At 36.8% G+C, this 13,556-nt stretch overlaps 1 protein-coding gene across 1 annotated transcript; it reads right to left on the bottom strand.

Annotated features, from left to right (window-relative positions):
• Positions 1-1,560: 1,560 nt before the first annotated feature.
• Positions 1,561-6,197, bottom strand: LOC145917713 (kelch-like protein 7). Its single transcript, XM_083002981.1, has 9 exons — positions 6,015-6,197; positions 5,623-5,766; positions 5,457-5,562; positions 4,905-4,996; positions 4,354-4,534; positions 3,354-3,494; positions 2,777-2,935; positions 2,422-2,566; positions 1,561-2,097 (listed from the first exon to the last, which is right to left on the bottom strand). The coding sequence occupies exons 1-9, from the start codon at positions 6,195-6,197 to the stop codon at positions 1,983-1,985; spliced, it is 1,266 nt and encodes a 421-aa protein (XP_082859107.1). The 3' UTR covers positions 1,561-1,982.
• Positions 6,198-13,556: the final 7,359 nt, after the last annotated feature.

Below are 13,556 nucleotides of genomic sequence, written 5' to 3'. Positions count from 1 at the left end.
AATGAATTGAATTGAATTGAATTGAAATTGAATTGGAAAGTAAATGAGTCAGACAAGTTACTTGCACTGCTTTGTTTATTCTTAGAGTGTTCGTGCCATTTAATAAAGCGGTGTTTGTGGTTTGTTGTCACAACAATTGATAAGCATTGTGTGTAACGTCGTAGCGGGTATTTGTGACTATACATTGCATCTTTGTTTAGGCGTAACACTGAACTAGCAATTTATTCGTTTGCATGCCGGTTCCGAAAACAGTTGGTGAGCCTGTATTGATTGTAAATTTAAAGTACATTTGTTGATGTGATGCATTTTGTACAGAAACCGTCTTCTTTGTCCGAATAAAAAACTGCGAATATTTTCGGAGGAAGTTCAGGAGGCGCGTTTTGACCTTTCCCTCGTGTGACTTTCCGCTCCACGAACCGGGGAGTATCTAACGGGCGTTATAGTGGTTGATTGTGGCGAATTAATCTAATCATTTATGACACGAATTCGTAGGTAACGCAACTGCCAAGCAAAGAATTACTTCTATCTTTTGCTTAATTGACGGTTTATTGTTTCTGTAGTGTTTTTGAAAGTTCATGCATCACGTTAGCAATCACAAAAGCTTTAACCACAAGAACACCCTGTCCCAGTAACTGTTTTATTATTATGCAACCACATAAGACTTCATATAGGTCGAAATAGCGGCCATCTATCTGCAGCTCAAATTAACATCAAAATCCGTTTACTGCACTTGTTGACTTGTTGTCCCCTGTTTAATGCAAAACTATACTAAATCTGGTTTACTATGTTTTCCATTCCTATGCATAAGGCTTGCTGCCAGGACTCGCACGACTGAAGCGCCTTGTATGACGTCACCCAACAATATTCTCGCTTTCATACGATTTCGTTCGCAGCGGCAAGAACGCGACTTTGATCAGCTGTATCTCAAAAGCCGGTCGCCGTATCAATCTACTTGTTAAAACGCGTTTAGTAAAGCGGTAACTAATTGCGTTTAGGCAAAGTAGAAATTGTCAAAGAATGTAATTTTATTGCCTTGTAAATATATGAAATCGCAGCATGTGAATCAGAAGGTAATGTAACCAAATTTGTTCTCCTAATTCTCTAGGTTAGTTTACAAAGTCGCGCAAAAGAAATTAACATTTACGATTTTTTATAGTTGTACGAAAAATTTTATTATCCACACGATCAAGGGCTGATGACCACAGAAAAAGCTCTCACCACATCCAGGTTTGCCGTTAACTCCTCACGTTTTTCTTCGCCTTAAAGTAAATTGTCGCTTTTGGTGTTTCGTACTAATGTTCATCGATAATTTATGCATTCGCTAAACGTAAATTTTGCTTTATACATGCTTGTTTATTTATCCTGAAGTAGTGGCTGTTTTTATCTTATATTCTGGGGGAGGGGGTTTTTAATAACAAATTTAAACGAATTTTGACAAAACCAGACCTGCATGATAGGGGTCACGCACTTAAAAAAAATCACTCCCTTCCACGAAGACCAAATTATCAACAAAATCAAACCTATTTTATTTTTACAAGTTACAACGTATATGAACATGAAACATAAAATAGTTTGGGCACCGATAAAACCAAAAGGGTTGGCGAGTCAGGCGCCCATGTGAAGATTGCAACGGACTGCTTTGGACTTCATATAGCGCGGATTAGCACTTGATATTCACAAGGGAAAACAAGATGCTTAAGGCACACATGCCTTGAGCACAATGCAAAACCTGACCTATTGTAGTATTGGAATTATAAATTCGTAGCAGAATCACGTTGGAAATCGACAAAAGGAATAATTGCTATTTTGCGGATATCTGCTATTATCACAAAATACAGCGGTTTGCAAACACAAATACATGATTTAAAAAAAACTGGTTAAAGTTGCATAAAACGATATTTTACATAAAAACTTTTATTTGAGCATCTTTGCCAGTGATCAATCTCAGTTAAATATCATCTACTCCCAAATATAGAAACATATTAAACAGCAACAACAGTTGCATTATAAACTGGTTTGTCAAGATCAAAAGCATGTGTCCAAACATCTGAGGTTGGATCGTAAACTTCAACTGATGTGAGTCCTCCAACCAAGTTCCTATAAAACAAACATGATACAGTTTCATGAACCAGGCACACAACAAACACAGGTAAGTTTTTCTACAACATTTTTCACTAAAACTTAAATTTTATAAGTTAACAAAAACAAACCAACGTACACCCGCAGACCCCTACACCACTAAACCAAACCACCTATACAACCTTGTATAATACAAAGTGTTTAAATTTAACAAACATTTTATGCGTGTTGTTAATCAAGTATAACATCGTATATCCCACTTGTCCCAGTTTCTCAACATTTACATTTTCACATAAAACGGGAAACAGTGGACTATAGTGACGTCATAATAGTAATTCTTACCCTCCACCCACAACATAAATCCTCCCATCAATAACACAAGCAGAGTGAAGGTAACGAGGTTTTAGGAGAGGAGAAACATATTTCCATTTGTTGACTCTAGGTTCGTATTCTTCAACTGTTTGCATGTCACGACCACCCCAACCTCCTGTCAGATTTAAAGTAAAACTTTTTATTGTTTTTAGGTTAATACTTTATAGTTATATCTACTAGTTTTTATGTTTAGGATTCTTTTCAGGAAACTCCATTATATTTATCACGTGATACATTTACCGGTGACGAATATGAATTTGTATTTTATAAATTTACACAAAAACCACTTACTGTTAATTTTATTGCTTAACTTTTCATCACTAACCAATTGCATAGATCTTCCCTTTAATTTCTTCACATGCTAAACGACCTCTTGCTTCATTGAGAGAAGCGATTCTTGTGGAGGTTCCAACACGAACATCGTGGAATTCACATGATTGTAAGAATTGTCTGCCATTACTTCCACCCACAGAAAACAAAACATCTGAATTTTCAAATCGCTGGTGTTAATATTTATTGTGACGTCATATTACGATTATGTTGTAATGTTACGTAACAAGCAATGAGGTAAGCACTGCGTTTAACGTACAAATAAGCGATCAGCTTTCAATCGGGGTTTTAATTGAAATTAATCAATATTAAAGTTCAAATTCATGTCATAAAGAACTACAAAATAAAGATGGAATATTTCCTGCATTTCTGGCAAGTTTGAGGTCGGCGTTCACAACACTTTCATGTCCAAAAGTGAATATTGTTGGGGTAAATAGAGTGGATTTACTGATTACTTTAATTTATGGTTTCCGGTTAATTATGTTGTTGTTTCAGATGCATGCCAACTATTTAGGCCTAGGTCCAGTAATGAGATTAATCCTATACAAAAATGAACTCAGATGTATTCTTACTGTCAATTGAACACATTCCATGCCCATATCTTGGTTGTAACATGTCGAAACCACTTCTCCATCTGTCTTCTTGTACAGAATAACACAAAGTTGATGAGAATGCTCCTTGGTTTCCATCACCCCCCGTGAGATACAAGTCACCTAAATTTGTTTGTAATTACTGAAAACAAGGTTGTCCATCCATATTCACCAAATATTTACCACATATGTGCAAAAAAAGCCATAATATTGCAAAGCTGCAGACAGGGTGTGTACACGCACTGTTTCGACCTGTAAGGTCTCATCAGTGCAGCTGTTGAGTGGCACTGTGCTAGCTTTCACACTAGCAGGCACACTAGTCTCCACTTTGTGGTACCTTTCGGCCAACGTCGACCACAGTGGTTCGTCGTCTCTGTTGTTCGGTACCTAGTATAGGGTACCCTGCAGATCAACGTTGACCGAAAGGTACCACAAAGTGGAGACTAGTGTGCCTGCTAGTGTGAAAGCTAGCACAGTGCCACTCAACAGCTGCACTGATGAGATCTTACAGGTCGAAACAGTGCGTGTACACACCCTGTCTGCAGATTTACCATATGTTTCTAAAAACTTAGTTGAACAATTTTCTGTTTAATTGGTAACTTGTCAGTAAAGTGTCAGTAATACTGTCAAAAGTACAAACAAATTTTGCTTATGTAGTCGTGGCAGAATCCACAAATTTTCTCTGGGGTATTACTAACAAAAGTTATGGTGAGCAACAAGAATGAGTTGGGTATAAGCTGCAGACAGATGGCCACTGTTTCGACCTAAAAGGTGAATGAGTTGGTTGAGAGATGAGAAGATAGTCATAAACCACACAAAACACACTAGTGATAAACGGAAATAAATATTAACAAAACACTTTGTCTGTCACCGCGTTAATTTTTATTGCCATGACAACTTGTGTAAGGGGCTTCCCCAATCCTTTATTCCTGGAACAACCCCTGGTTTAGTAATCAACAATTTTTGAAATAACCACACCAACCTCCAACAACAGCAGATGCAGCAAAACGTCGACCTTCCAACAAACCAGCAATTTTTACCCAGTTTTTACTTTCCTCCAAATTCAACATCTCACAACTTCGTGTTGGACCTTCTCCACCCATTACATAAACACTTTCACCAAATTTGGCTGAAGTTGAGTTCACTCTATCTGTGATCATTTTCTTAACAAAATTTGATGACAATGAAACTATACATTAAGACACAGTGATTTACATGTTTCTCGAAATAAAAGAAAGTCTCTATCTCAAAACATATGACAGAAAACATGATTTACTCTGGAGCATATTTTGTAAAGTCATTGACAGGTTACACTAAACCAGGACATGTTTGTTACATTTTTTTGTGCAATTGAATTTATAAAACAAAATTATCAGTGGCCAAATATTGCATTCAATCCTGAAGGTTACTGGACATTTGCTGTCTTGCTAACTTTAGTTGGAATTTACATTTACTTGCACACAAAACGCATGTACATTTATGGGAAAGTACGCTAAATCAGCAAAACCATATGACAGCAAGCAATGTACATACTGGGTAATGTTTATGTTGTTTTGTGGTAACATTCCATTTCACACATTTTCGTTTTGAATTATCTCCACCAATGAGAAGAAATCCTGACAAATCTGCAACATAAATATTGCTTGTTATGGTTTTGTTTTGTATAAATCAAAAAAAATTTTGTGATAACAATGGAAACATATTTTCCATTCAGGGGAAGTTGTTGCTTCGTGAATCAACCAAATTCATTAGAGTTTGTATTTAACAACCTTCAGTTACATTTTTAAATTCAGCTATGAAACTAACACATTTTGCAAGTTATGATGAAGCACATCTTTCTGTACTAATCAATGTAGTTTTATTTTTAGATCTTTGTTTAATCACATCCCACAGAATAGTATCACTAACTTGTTGGTAGTTGACTGACCCTGAATTCTGATCACATATTTCCAATGTTATTTGCCATGAGTAAATGTGAAGTGGGAAATTTAAGTGGAGGTTAAAGTCAAAAGATATGTGGGTGGTGTAAATATGGCAGATGTAACAAATTGCTTTGAATGTGACATAAAATAAAAAATTTTACACCTTTTTTAACTGAACTTGCTTTTCCACTTGTTCCTGGTTTTTCAAATTTCATTGACAAAGCATCCAAAACTGCATTGCTGCATTCAACATTATTTCTCATAAGAGGCTGAAAAACACACAAATGCTAAAAGTCACAGGTATAAAAATAACAAACTTTATAATTTACTTCATTTCTAACTGTAGTTGTAAGAAACTGAGTGGAAATAGATGAAAGATCAAGTTGTGAGAAAAGATTCACAAACAAATCCTCTCGATGGGAAGGATTGAAATTGACCCATCGAACCATTCCAGTAAAAACAGCTTCTTCCATCTACATTCAACAACTAATATGTAATAACAAGTAACAGTTTAAACAAACGACGAAGTGATTAATGTCACCGGTGACTACATCAAATACTAAATTTACACCAAGAGCATGAAACGAAAGGTGAAACATCACAGAGTTTAAATCACTATTTAAGCTTCTTTAAATATAGAAATAAAAATTTTTTAAAACAAAATTGGTCTTAATAATTTTAATCACAAAATATATCAGAAAAACAAATCAATCACAATTACCCCTTTGTTTCTCTGTTTCATGATTGCAGACATGTCACCAACATCAAGTTGCATGAAATCATCATGTTGTACAACTGTTGCAATGTTATCAACAATCATTTGGTTTGTTTTCTTTTCCACATCAGCAAGATTGTATCGAGTAGCATAAGCTCTTAGCTTCAAACAGTTGTCGGTTGAAGTCATTTTAAGGATGACTCGACAACAAAATGACTTCAACTCTGAAAGTGTGACAAAACGAAATTCAGCCACACCCAATTCAGAAGTGATATCTATGCTCACTTCTCCATTGATTACAAATAATTTGTTTTGTCCCTGGTGTCAACAACGTGACAATAGTCAAACACAATAATTTTAACCTAAAATATGCAAAATTGTCATGGTTTGCAAATAAATAAATACACATGTAGAACATATATATTGAAATATTCACTCTTAACACATTAACATCAGTAAAGATTAAAACTTGCATACCTTCCATCTGTGTATAATCAGCATCTTCCAACACTTCCAACACATTTTTCTCTGTTACTTCAATATCACCAGTGTAAATATAATCCAATACACTTTCCAGTCTTTTTGGTGGAATATTGTCAACCTTGATAAAATCTGAGTATTTCTCGCGCATCTATAAGAAAACAAAGTTAACCAATCACAACAAACACACACAATCTGGTCTAAAGAACTGACAAATTTACCATTTGGAATATGGTATGTAATTTATATATAATAACATACATGAGTCCTGTTCAAATAGAAACATTACAAGGGCCATAGCAAAAAATAAATCAATCTAGTAAGTTGCATTCTAGCATAGTTGCAAAAGTTAAGCCAATGTAATTGTCGAGGAATAACAAAAAACACCTTAACATCTTTACAATTTTAACCTTAATATTGTAACAACTTAAACCAATGTCTATCAGATATGCAAACACTAGACTAAGCTGTTGCAACTGAGCCAATTGTGTCAAAACATGAGCTGGTTGTCGGGATCGAGCCATGTGGTATGGAGGACTGGTGTAAACTAAAGGGATGAACAACTCTGGGTACGTATGTTCATAAAAGACAGGTATAAAATATTATGGTATGTTGCTCAATTGTTGAGATATTATACCACATGGCCTATGAGTTTTGTAAACAAACTAACTTAATTTTTTATAAGTAAAGAGTTGTTGTTGTTGTCTAAATGACATATTTTGCTTGATTGCAACAATGTATTTACGGACAGGGGACAACTAAACAACAAACATTCAAATTTCATATTATTTGTACAAAATAAACACACTTACCTCAACACCAAGTAAAGCATTAAAATAATCTGACATAGAACAAACAACAGCATCATGTATTGAATAGTTTTCTCCATCGGAACAAAGTGTTCTGTTGCAAAATCGTTTTGTTTCTTTTCTGTCACTAAAACATCAATAGTTTAACTTCAGTAAATCGTTATAAATTAAACTTACTTGTTCAAAAAATTCATCACTTTCTGGTGATGCAAGTTTATTTCTTCTTGTGATCGCTTCATGATGAAGACAAAAAGTTAAACTGACAGTGAAATGAAATACCGGGTCTAGTGTAAAACCCTTAATGTTTGCAAATAAATTCTTTTTATTTTTTGCAGCATTTCCGAGAACGGAACTAATGTCACACCGGAGGGGAACCACCTTTACACCACGCTTGAGTGATCAGAAAGTAATAATTATTTTTTTTCAGTTAAATTATTTCAAAATTTATTTTGACCATCAAACATTGAGTGACACATAAATTTTCAAACAAACTGATGCTTTTAATTATTTAAGCATTGCACGAGAACTATTTCGTTGTGTGATCGGTTTTTAAAAAATATTTGGCCTTGGTCTATTTATAGCTTTTACAGATAAATAAGTATACGTATGTGGAGTTTGTTCAACTAGAACAGTACATCCCAACCAGTGGGTCGCATTTCTAAATGTTACAGTTTTCTATTAGATCACGAAATTGTTGCATGTCATTCGTTTGGTCATATCTCATTGTGGGTCGCACAATAAAACTTGCATTAAAAGTGGGTCGCGAACTGAAAAAGGTTGGGAAGCATTGCAATAGAATGTGATCTATCATCTCCCAAATTTTGCCGTCAAGTTCCGAACTTTGCTGTAATAACGTCAAAGCAACAATAGCACAAATTTCGCAACCACAAATATTAAAAGACAAAATAGAGTTAAGTTGGGAACGTTTATATCAAGGTTTAAGAAAGACTGTAAGTTTGCAAAAAAATCCAAATAATCCGGCGACATTGCCTGAAGAATTCAAGTTGGATTTATGGACGAGTTGCTCTGCCACAACCACATCTATATATTTAGTTTCAGGTGGAATTATTTCCAAAACGTCCATGTCATTACCACAATTTACATTGTGAAATCTCCATTAAGAACATAATTACAAACAACGTCTTTTATAATATAAACACCAGGAAAATGAAAATGTGTCGATGCAAGGACCTATTTTGTAAGAATGAGGATAGGACCAAGCCTTTATATAGAAATTCCTCCGTTCCATAGGCGTGTACCTATATTCGCATGGCTCCTGGTGCGCCACGCACGAGTCTGTCCATGACATATGCCATGTCCATGGGTCCTTATACTCGCATGGGTCGTGATGGGCCAAGCAAGAGTCTGCCCATGACATATGCCATGTCCATGGGTCCTTATACTCGCATGGGTCGTGATGGGCCAAGCACGAGTCTGCCCATGACATATGCCATGTCCATGGGTCCTTATACTCGCATGGGTCGTGATGGGCCAAGCTCGAGTCTGCTCATGACATATGCCATGTCCATGGGTCCTTATACTTACATGACATACGACATTGCTATTGTTTTGGTTTCCTGCTTGTCAATTAAATTATAATAAGTTGCAGGAAATGCCAACGCTGTCGTTATGTTAACTTCCAAGAAAAACAGGAAGGTTTCGTCTGTTTGCGAATGGCTTGCTTTAAACTACGTAGGATTTAAAATATCAAGCTCAGCAAAAACCACATTATCAATAAGTTGACGTACCGTTGGTTTTACAGCTAGTGTTACGATCGCTTTTGATTTTGACTAAAATCTAATTAGTCTATTTCAACAGTAATATTTCATGCAATGGCATGATCGCCCCACTGCGCAGGTCCTTGCTTGGCGATCACAGCTAACGTATCGCGATCATGAGGTTTTCAGGCTTGGCAGCCCAGGCAATGCAGCCCAGCTGGATCAGCCACTTTTTCCTGACAAGTCGGAACAAGATTTAAAAAATCAAGCTCCCGGTGAGGTTTGAACTCACGACCCTGGGCTAACCAGGCCCAACGCTCTACCAACTGAGCTACCGGAGCTCAGTGGTTTCACGGGGTATATTGTGGCCAAGGTACACTGGTGCGCAAGCGCACAACTTGCCAGGCAACCTTCACATATACGTAGGGGATCTCTACCACCGTATCAGATGACGCAGTAATATTTCATGCAATGGCATGATAGGCAGGATCGCCCCACTGCGCAGGTCCTTGCTTGGCGATCACAGCTAACGTATCGCAATCATGAGGTTTTCAGGCTTGGCAGCCCAGGTAATGCAGCCCAGCTGGATCAGCCACTTTTTCCTGACAAGTCGGAACAAGATTTGAAAAATCAAGCTCCCGGTGAGGTTTGAACTCACGACCCTGGGCTAACCAGGCCCAACGCTCTACCAACTGAGCTACAGGAGCTCAGTGGTTTCACGGGGTACATTGTGGCCAAGGTACACTGGTGCGCAAGCGCACAACTTGCCAGGCAACCTTCACATATACGTAGGGGATCTCTACCACCGTATAGAGCTTGATTTTTCAAATCTTGTTCCGACTTGTCAGGAAAAAGTGGCTGATCCAGCTGGGCTGGATTGCCTGGGCTGCCAAGCCTGAAAACCTCATGATAGTCTATTTCAAGTCATAATCTAACGATTGGTATTTTAGTAAAACTTCAATATTCAATCACCACTTGTAAAGAGAAGAAAATGAAACGTTCATTATCGTGTCTGCTGGTTGCTGTTCTACTTATCGGTGTGGAAGGTAAGCAAACCCTACCTTAACTAAACCAATGGAAAAATAAATCGACCATTTCTATTGTCACATTAATGGTGGCTATAAGTTTATTGTTTCTGTAAAACGGTTTCTTAGCTGGGGGATCACCGTGTTCATTACCTGACCACGTGGACAGCTGAAACAAACGCGTTGAGAAAGCTTGTCTTGTAATGTTCCAACATATTATATTAGGTGAGAAACAAATAGATGCGCTGTAAGTTGTACTGCACACGCAGGAAGTAGTACAATTGTGCTGCAAACATATTATCGGTTTTAAGAAGTATTCTTTTTAGGTTTCAGGTTGAGCAAAAGCATTGTAATCACTCTTCTTGTTACATTTAACCATCTCAAGTTTTTTACAGGATGTCAATTTCCTCCAACGATCACTGGAGTTGATTACTATCCGAAAAAATCCTACTATCCACCTTATGATTTTGTGTCGTACTATTGTCCATGTACAGGAAGTACTCCGAATGGTCTAGCGTGGAATTTGTGTCGACCCCAGTGGTCATTGGTTGTTACCATCACCCACGTGCAATAATTGAAACGTTGTAAACGTGCAATGGTTGGAGACGATGAAACAAAACTTCCAACTACTAGAAGTATGTGTGTTGTAATTAATCCATTGTAAGAGTTAATAAATCAATTATTAGATTCCAGTCAGGATAATAAATACACGCGGAATTTTATTATCTGGTTAAATAAATAGTTCACGCTTTAAAAGAATTTCAAAGGAACTATAAAATCATTCAATTTCAAAATCGCAAAGTTGAAAACAGCAACTTTTAATAAGGCACTGATGTAGCCTATACGAAACTTAATGAAATCAGTGCAGAAACAATAAAGAAAAGTCTGTGAAAGCAATGATGGAAATCAATCAAATGAAAAAAACATTTTTACATAACACGGAAAATGGAAAAGTGGCAAAGAAACACAAGCGCAGGCAAATGGACATTGAGGCAATTACAAATACACAAGCTGCTTCATTTATGTGATGCTTGCACTAGACACGATTGCATGACCTCGTTTGTGCTTCAAGGTCATCGCTCACGTAGTAACAGGGCAACTTGTGACCTTTTGAAGTTTCGAACTTTTTCTGCTTTTCTCAAGGTTTAATAATTGCTTCACTTGTAGTTGCAATTCCTGTTGCCTGAAAAAAATACATTTAGGTACAGGGCGAATCAAACTTTTAGCGGGATCGAAGCATAAACAACATCTTCTATGATATAGGAACCACGGCCACTTGAAATAAAATATCTCAAGGCATGAACGTGTAAAGTTCCGTCTCCTGTTCCTCACTCACCTTCTTCCCTGAAACGAAGATGATGGGAAGATGAGGATGATATTCTCACAAACTTGAGGTTGACATGATCACAAATTCATATTATTGACTCCATGCTTGTGTATTTTATATTCGTTTGTCAATAAACAACTTACTGAAGGCACTGAACCCAACCGGTCCGTTTCTACAAATGTTGATGAACCTGGCGATGTCTTCCAGAATAACAAAAGGAGCGGGAAGCCAAGGTCTGTCACAAAACTCTTCAACAACATCGAATCTGTGGTTACTCCAGAATATTCCGGCGCGGTCTTCAATCGTTTGGAATGTGTAACTATAGAAATCATAAACTTACATCTACACGACTTGCAAATCATTCATTTCACTTGACCTTGTTCACGGAGTTTAAACAAATTCGACAAAATAACCCAAGTTCAATGTTTTTTAGTAATGTTCCAGGCAGTAGACGCAAATACTTTTAACCACACAAGAGTACCTGAACATGGCGATGAGTAGATTGAGCATAAGAATGTTCGAGAATAACATGTAGAAACAAGTCAACAAAGCTGATACTATCCCGTAACCTGTGTAATTAACAGGAAACTTAAAACAAACTCCATTTTGGAAATTAGCCCACATTGACCGTTTGCAATTTTATATGCCACAAATCGAGGCATAATGGGCACTAGCGCCCCCTGGGGACCGTTTGCAATTTGAATTAGACTCCAATAAAAAATTAGCAGGTCACCTTGGGCCCGAAGTATTTGAACACGAGGTAGACTTGGAAACACCTGATGTACATTGCGAACAAAGCAATACACAGGAATATTTTACCCGCGTACCATAAGTTGTCGTTGAACGCTGAGGACCACATTATTCCCAGGCCTGGAGACAATACTAAGGTTGTATGGCAACACAACAATGTATTAATTTTTATACAAACACGCCTACATTCTTTATTGTGGATTAAGAATTAATGAGGAACAAAACTTCTACCATGCAAATTTTACATCAGCTATATGGGCAATATTGTTCATATTAAAGATTCACAAAACCGGTTAACGTTTTTCGATAAAGTAAATTGTAATGGAGTGGGTTTTCTCCATTGTGTTTGTTAAATTGTCCACTGGACTTTCAGATCAGTAACTTATAAGGCAAAGCCTTCTGGTCGAAACCTAAACATGTGTATTTAACGCTTTCCATCCAATAGAAGCATGTTGAAATATGAGAGTAAGTTTGTGGAAAAGTCTACGGTTTATAGTAAAGCACCTGATGCAGTCTAATGAAAAATCCCAAGGAAGGGTAACTAGTTGCTCACTGTACGATAAAAAGTTTAAAGGCATCGCCGACACGACTCTATAATAGGTGTCTTTTCATATGTCGGACCAGCGATTTGAATAACACGACTTAATAATGTATAAATTATAGCAATATAGGAAAAGATACCTTGGCTATGTTTGAGTATTGGTGTAAATGTTAATAGTAAATGCAGCCAACTTAGTTCAAACCTCAGGTAATCAGCCAGAAAACGAGGTTATTATTTATTCGAAATCGAACCGAATCCGAATATCGACACCGAATCCTACATTAAATCTGTTTCACCAAACTTTTAGACAAGGACACTTATATGCACGAAACTTGAATTGAACGTAACAAACATGGAGAAATTTAATTCAGGAATAACGGCATTAGAATAGAATTGTGTCGCTACAGCGAAAATACGAACGGTGCGTTTGATTTTTTATTGAGGCAAAAGTACACATTGCGCTTGAAATCGCTCCAGTCTTCTTGATATAAACTGAGCGAAACACGACTTAAACGATGTTTCTGAAAGATGAATTGGCAGCAGAGCCAGAATGCATTCAGTAAGAAACAAACAAGCACACACACACACGTGACAAGGCAGGGGCAGAAAACACACAAATTCACAAGTCGTCGTTAACTCGCAGAAAATTATTCGTCACTTATAATATGAAGAGGAACTAATTGGAAAATAAAATTATAACATGAGTATTGCGAAAAAAACAATTTTATTACCCAGTGTTTGAACAATGTCATACTTTTTTGGTTGCAGGGAATCAAGTAAGAATTGAATTGGAAAACAACAAATGGAAAATTGGAATTGTTTCGTGGATAATTACTATTTCCATATCACAAATGACACACAAATACATAATTACGTTTATTAAAAAATCTACCACTCA

The sequence above is a fragment of the Ascidia mentula genome, chromosome 1 (assembly GCF_947561715.1).
Source record: "Ascidia mentula chromosome 1, kaAscMent1.1, whole genome shotgun sequence".
In the NCBI taxonomy this organism is placed as follows: domain Eukaryota; kingdom Metazoa; phylum Chordata; class Ascidiacea; order Phlebobranchia; family Ascidiidae; genus Ascidia; species Ascidia mentula.
Note: the sequence above shows the minus strand (reverse complement) of the source record. Positions and strands in the feature narration are given on the sequence as shown.

Coding starts and splice junctions, on each gene's coding strand:
- LOC145917713 (XM_083002981.1), bottom strand. CDS start 6,197: ATGACTTCAACCGACAACTGTTTGAAGCTAAGAGCTTATGCTACTCGA. Junction 4,535..4,904: donor AACAACATAAACATTACCCA/GTATGTACATTG, acceptor AATTTTGTTAAG/AAAATGATCACAGATAGAGT. Junction 3,495..4,353: donor TGCATCTGCTGTTGTTGGAG/GTTGGTGTGGTT, acceptor AAACAAATTTAG/GTGACTTGTATCTCACGGGG.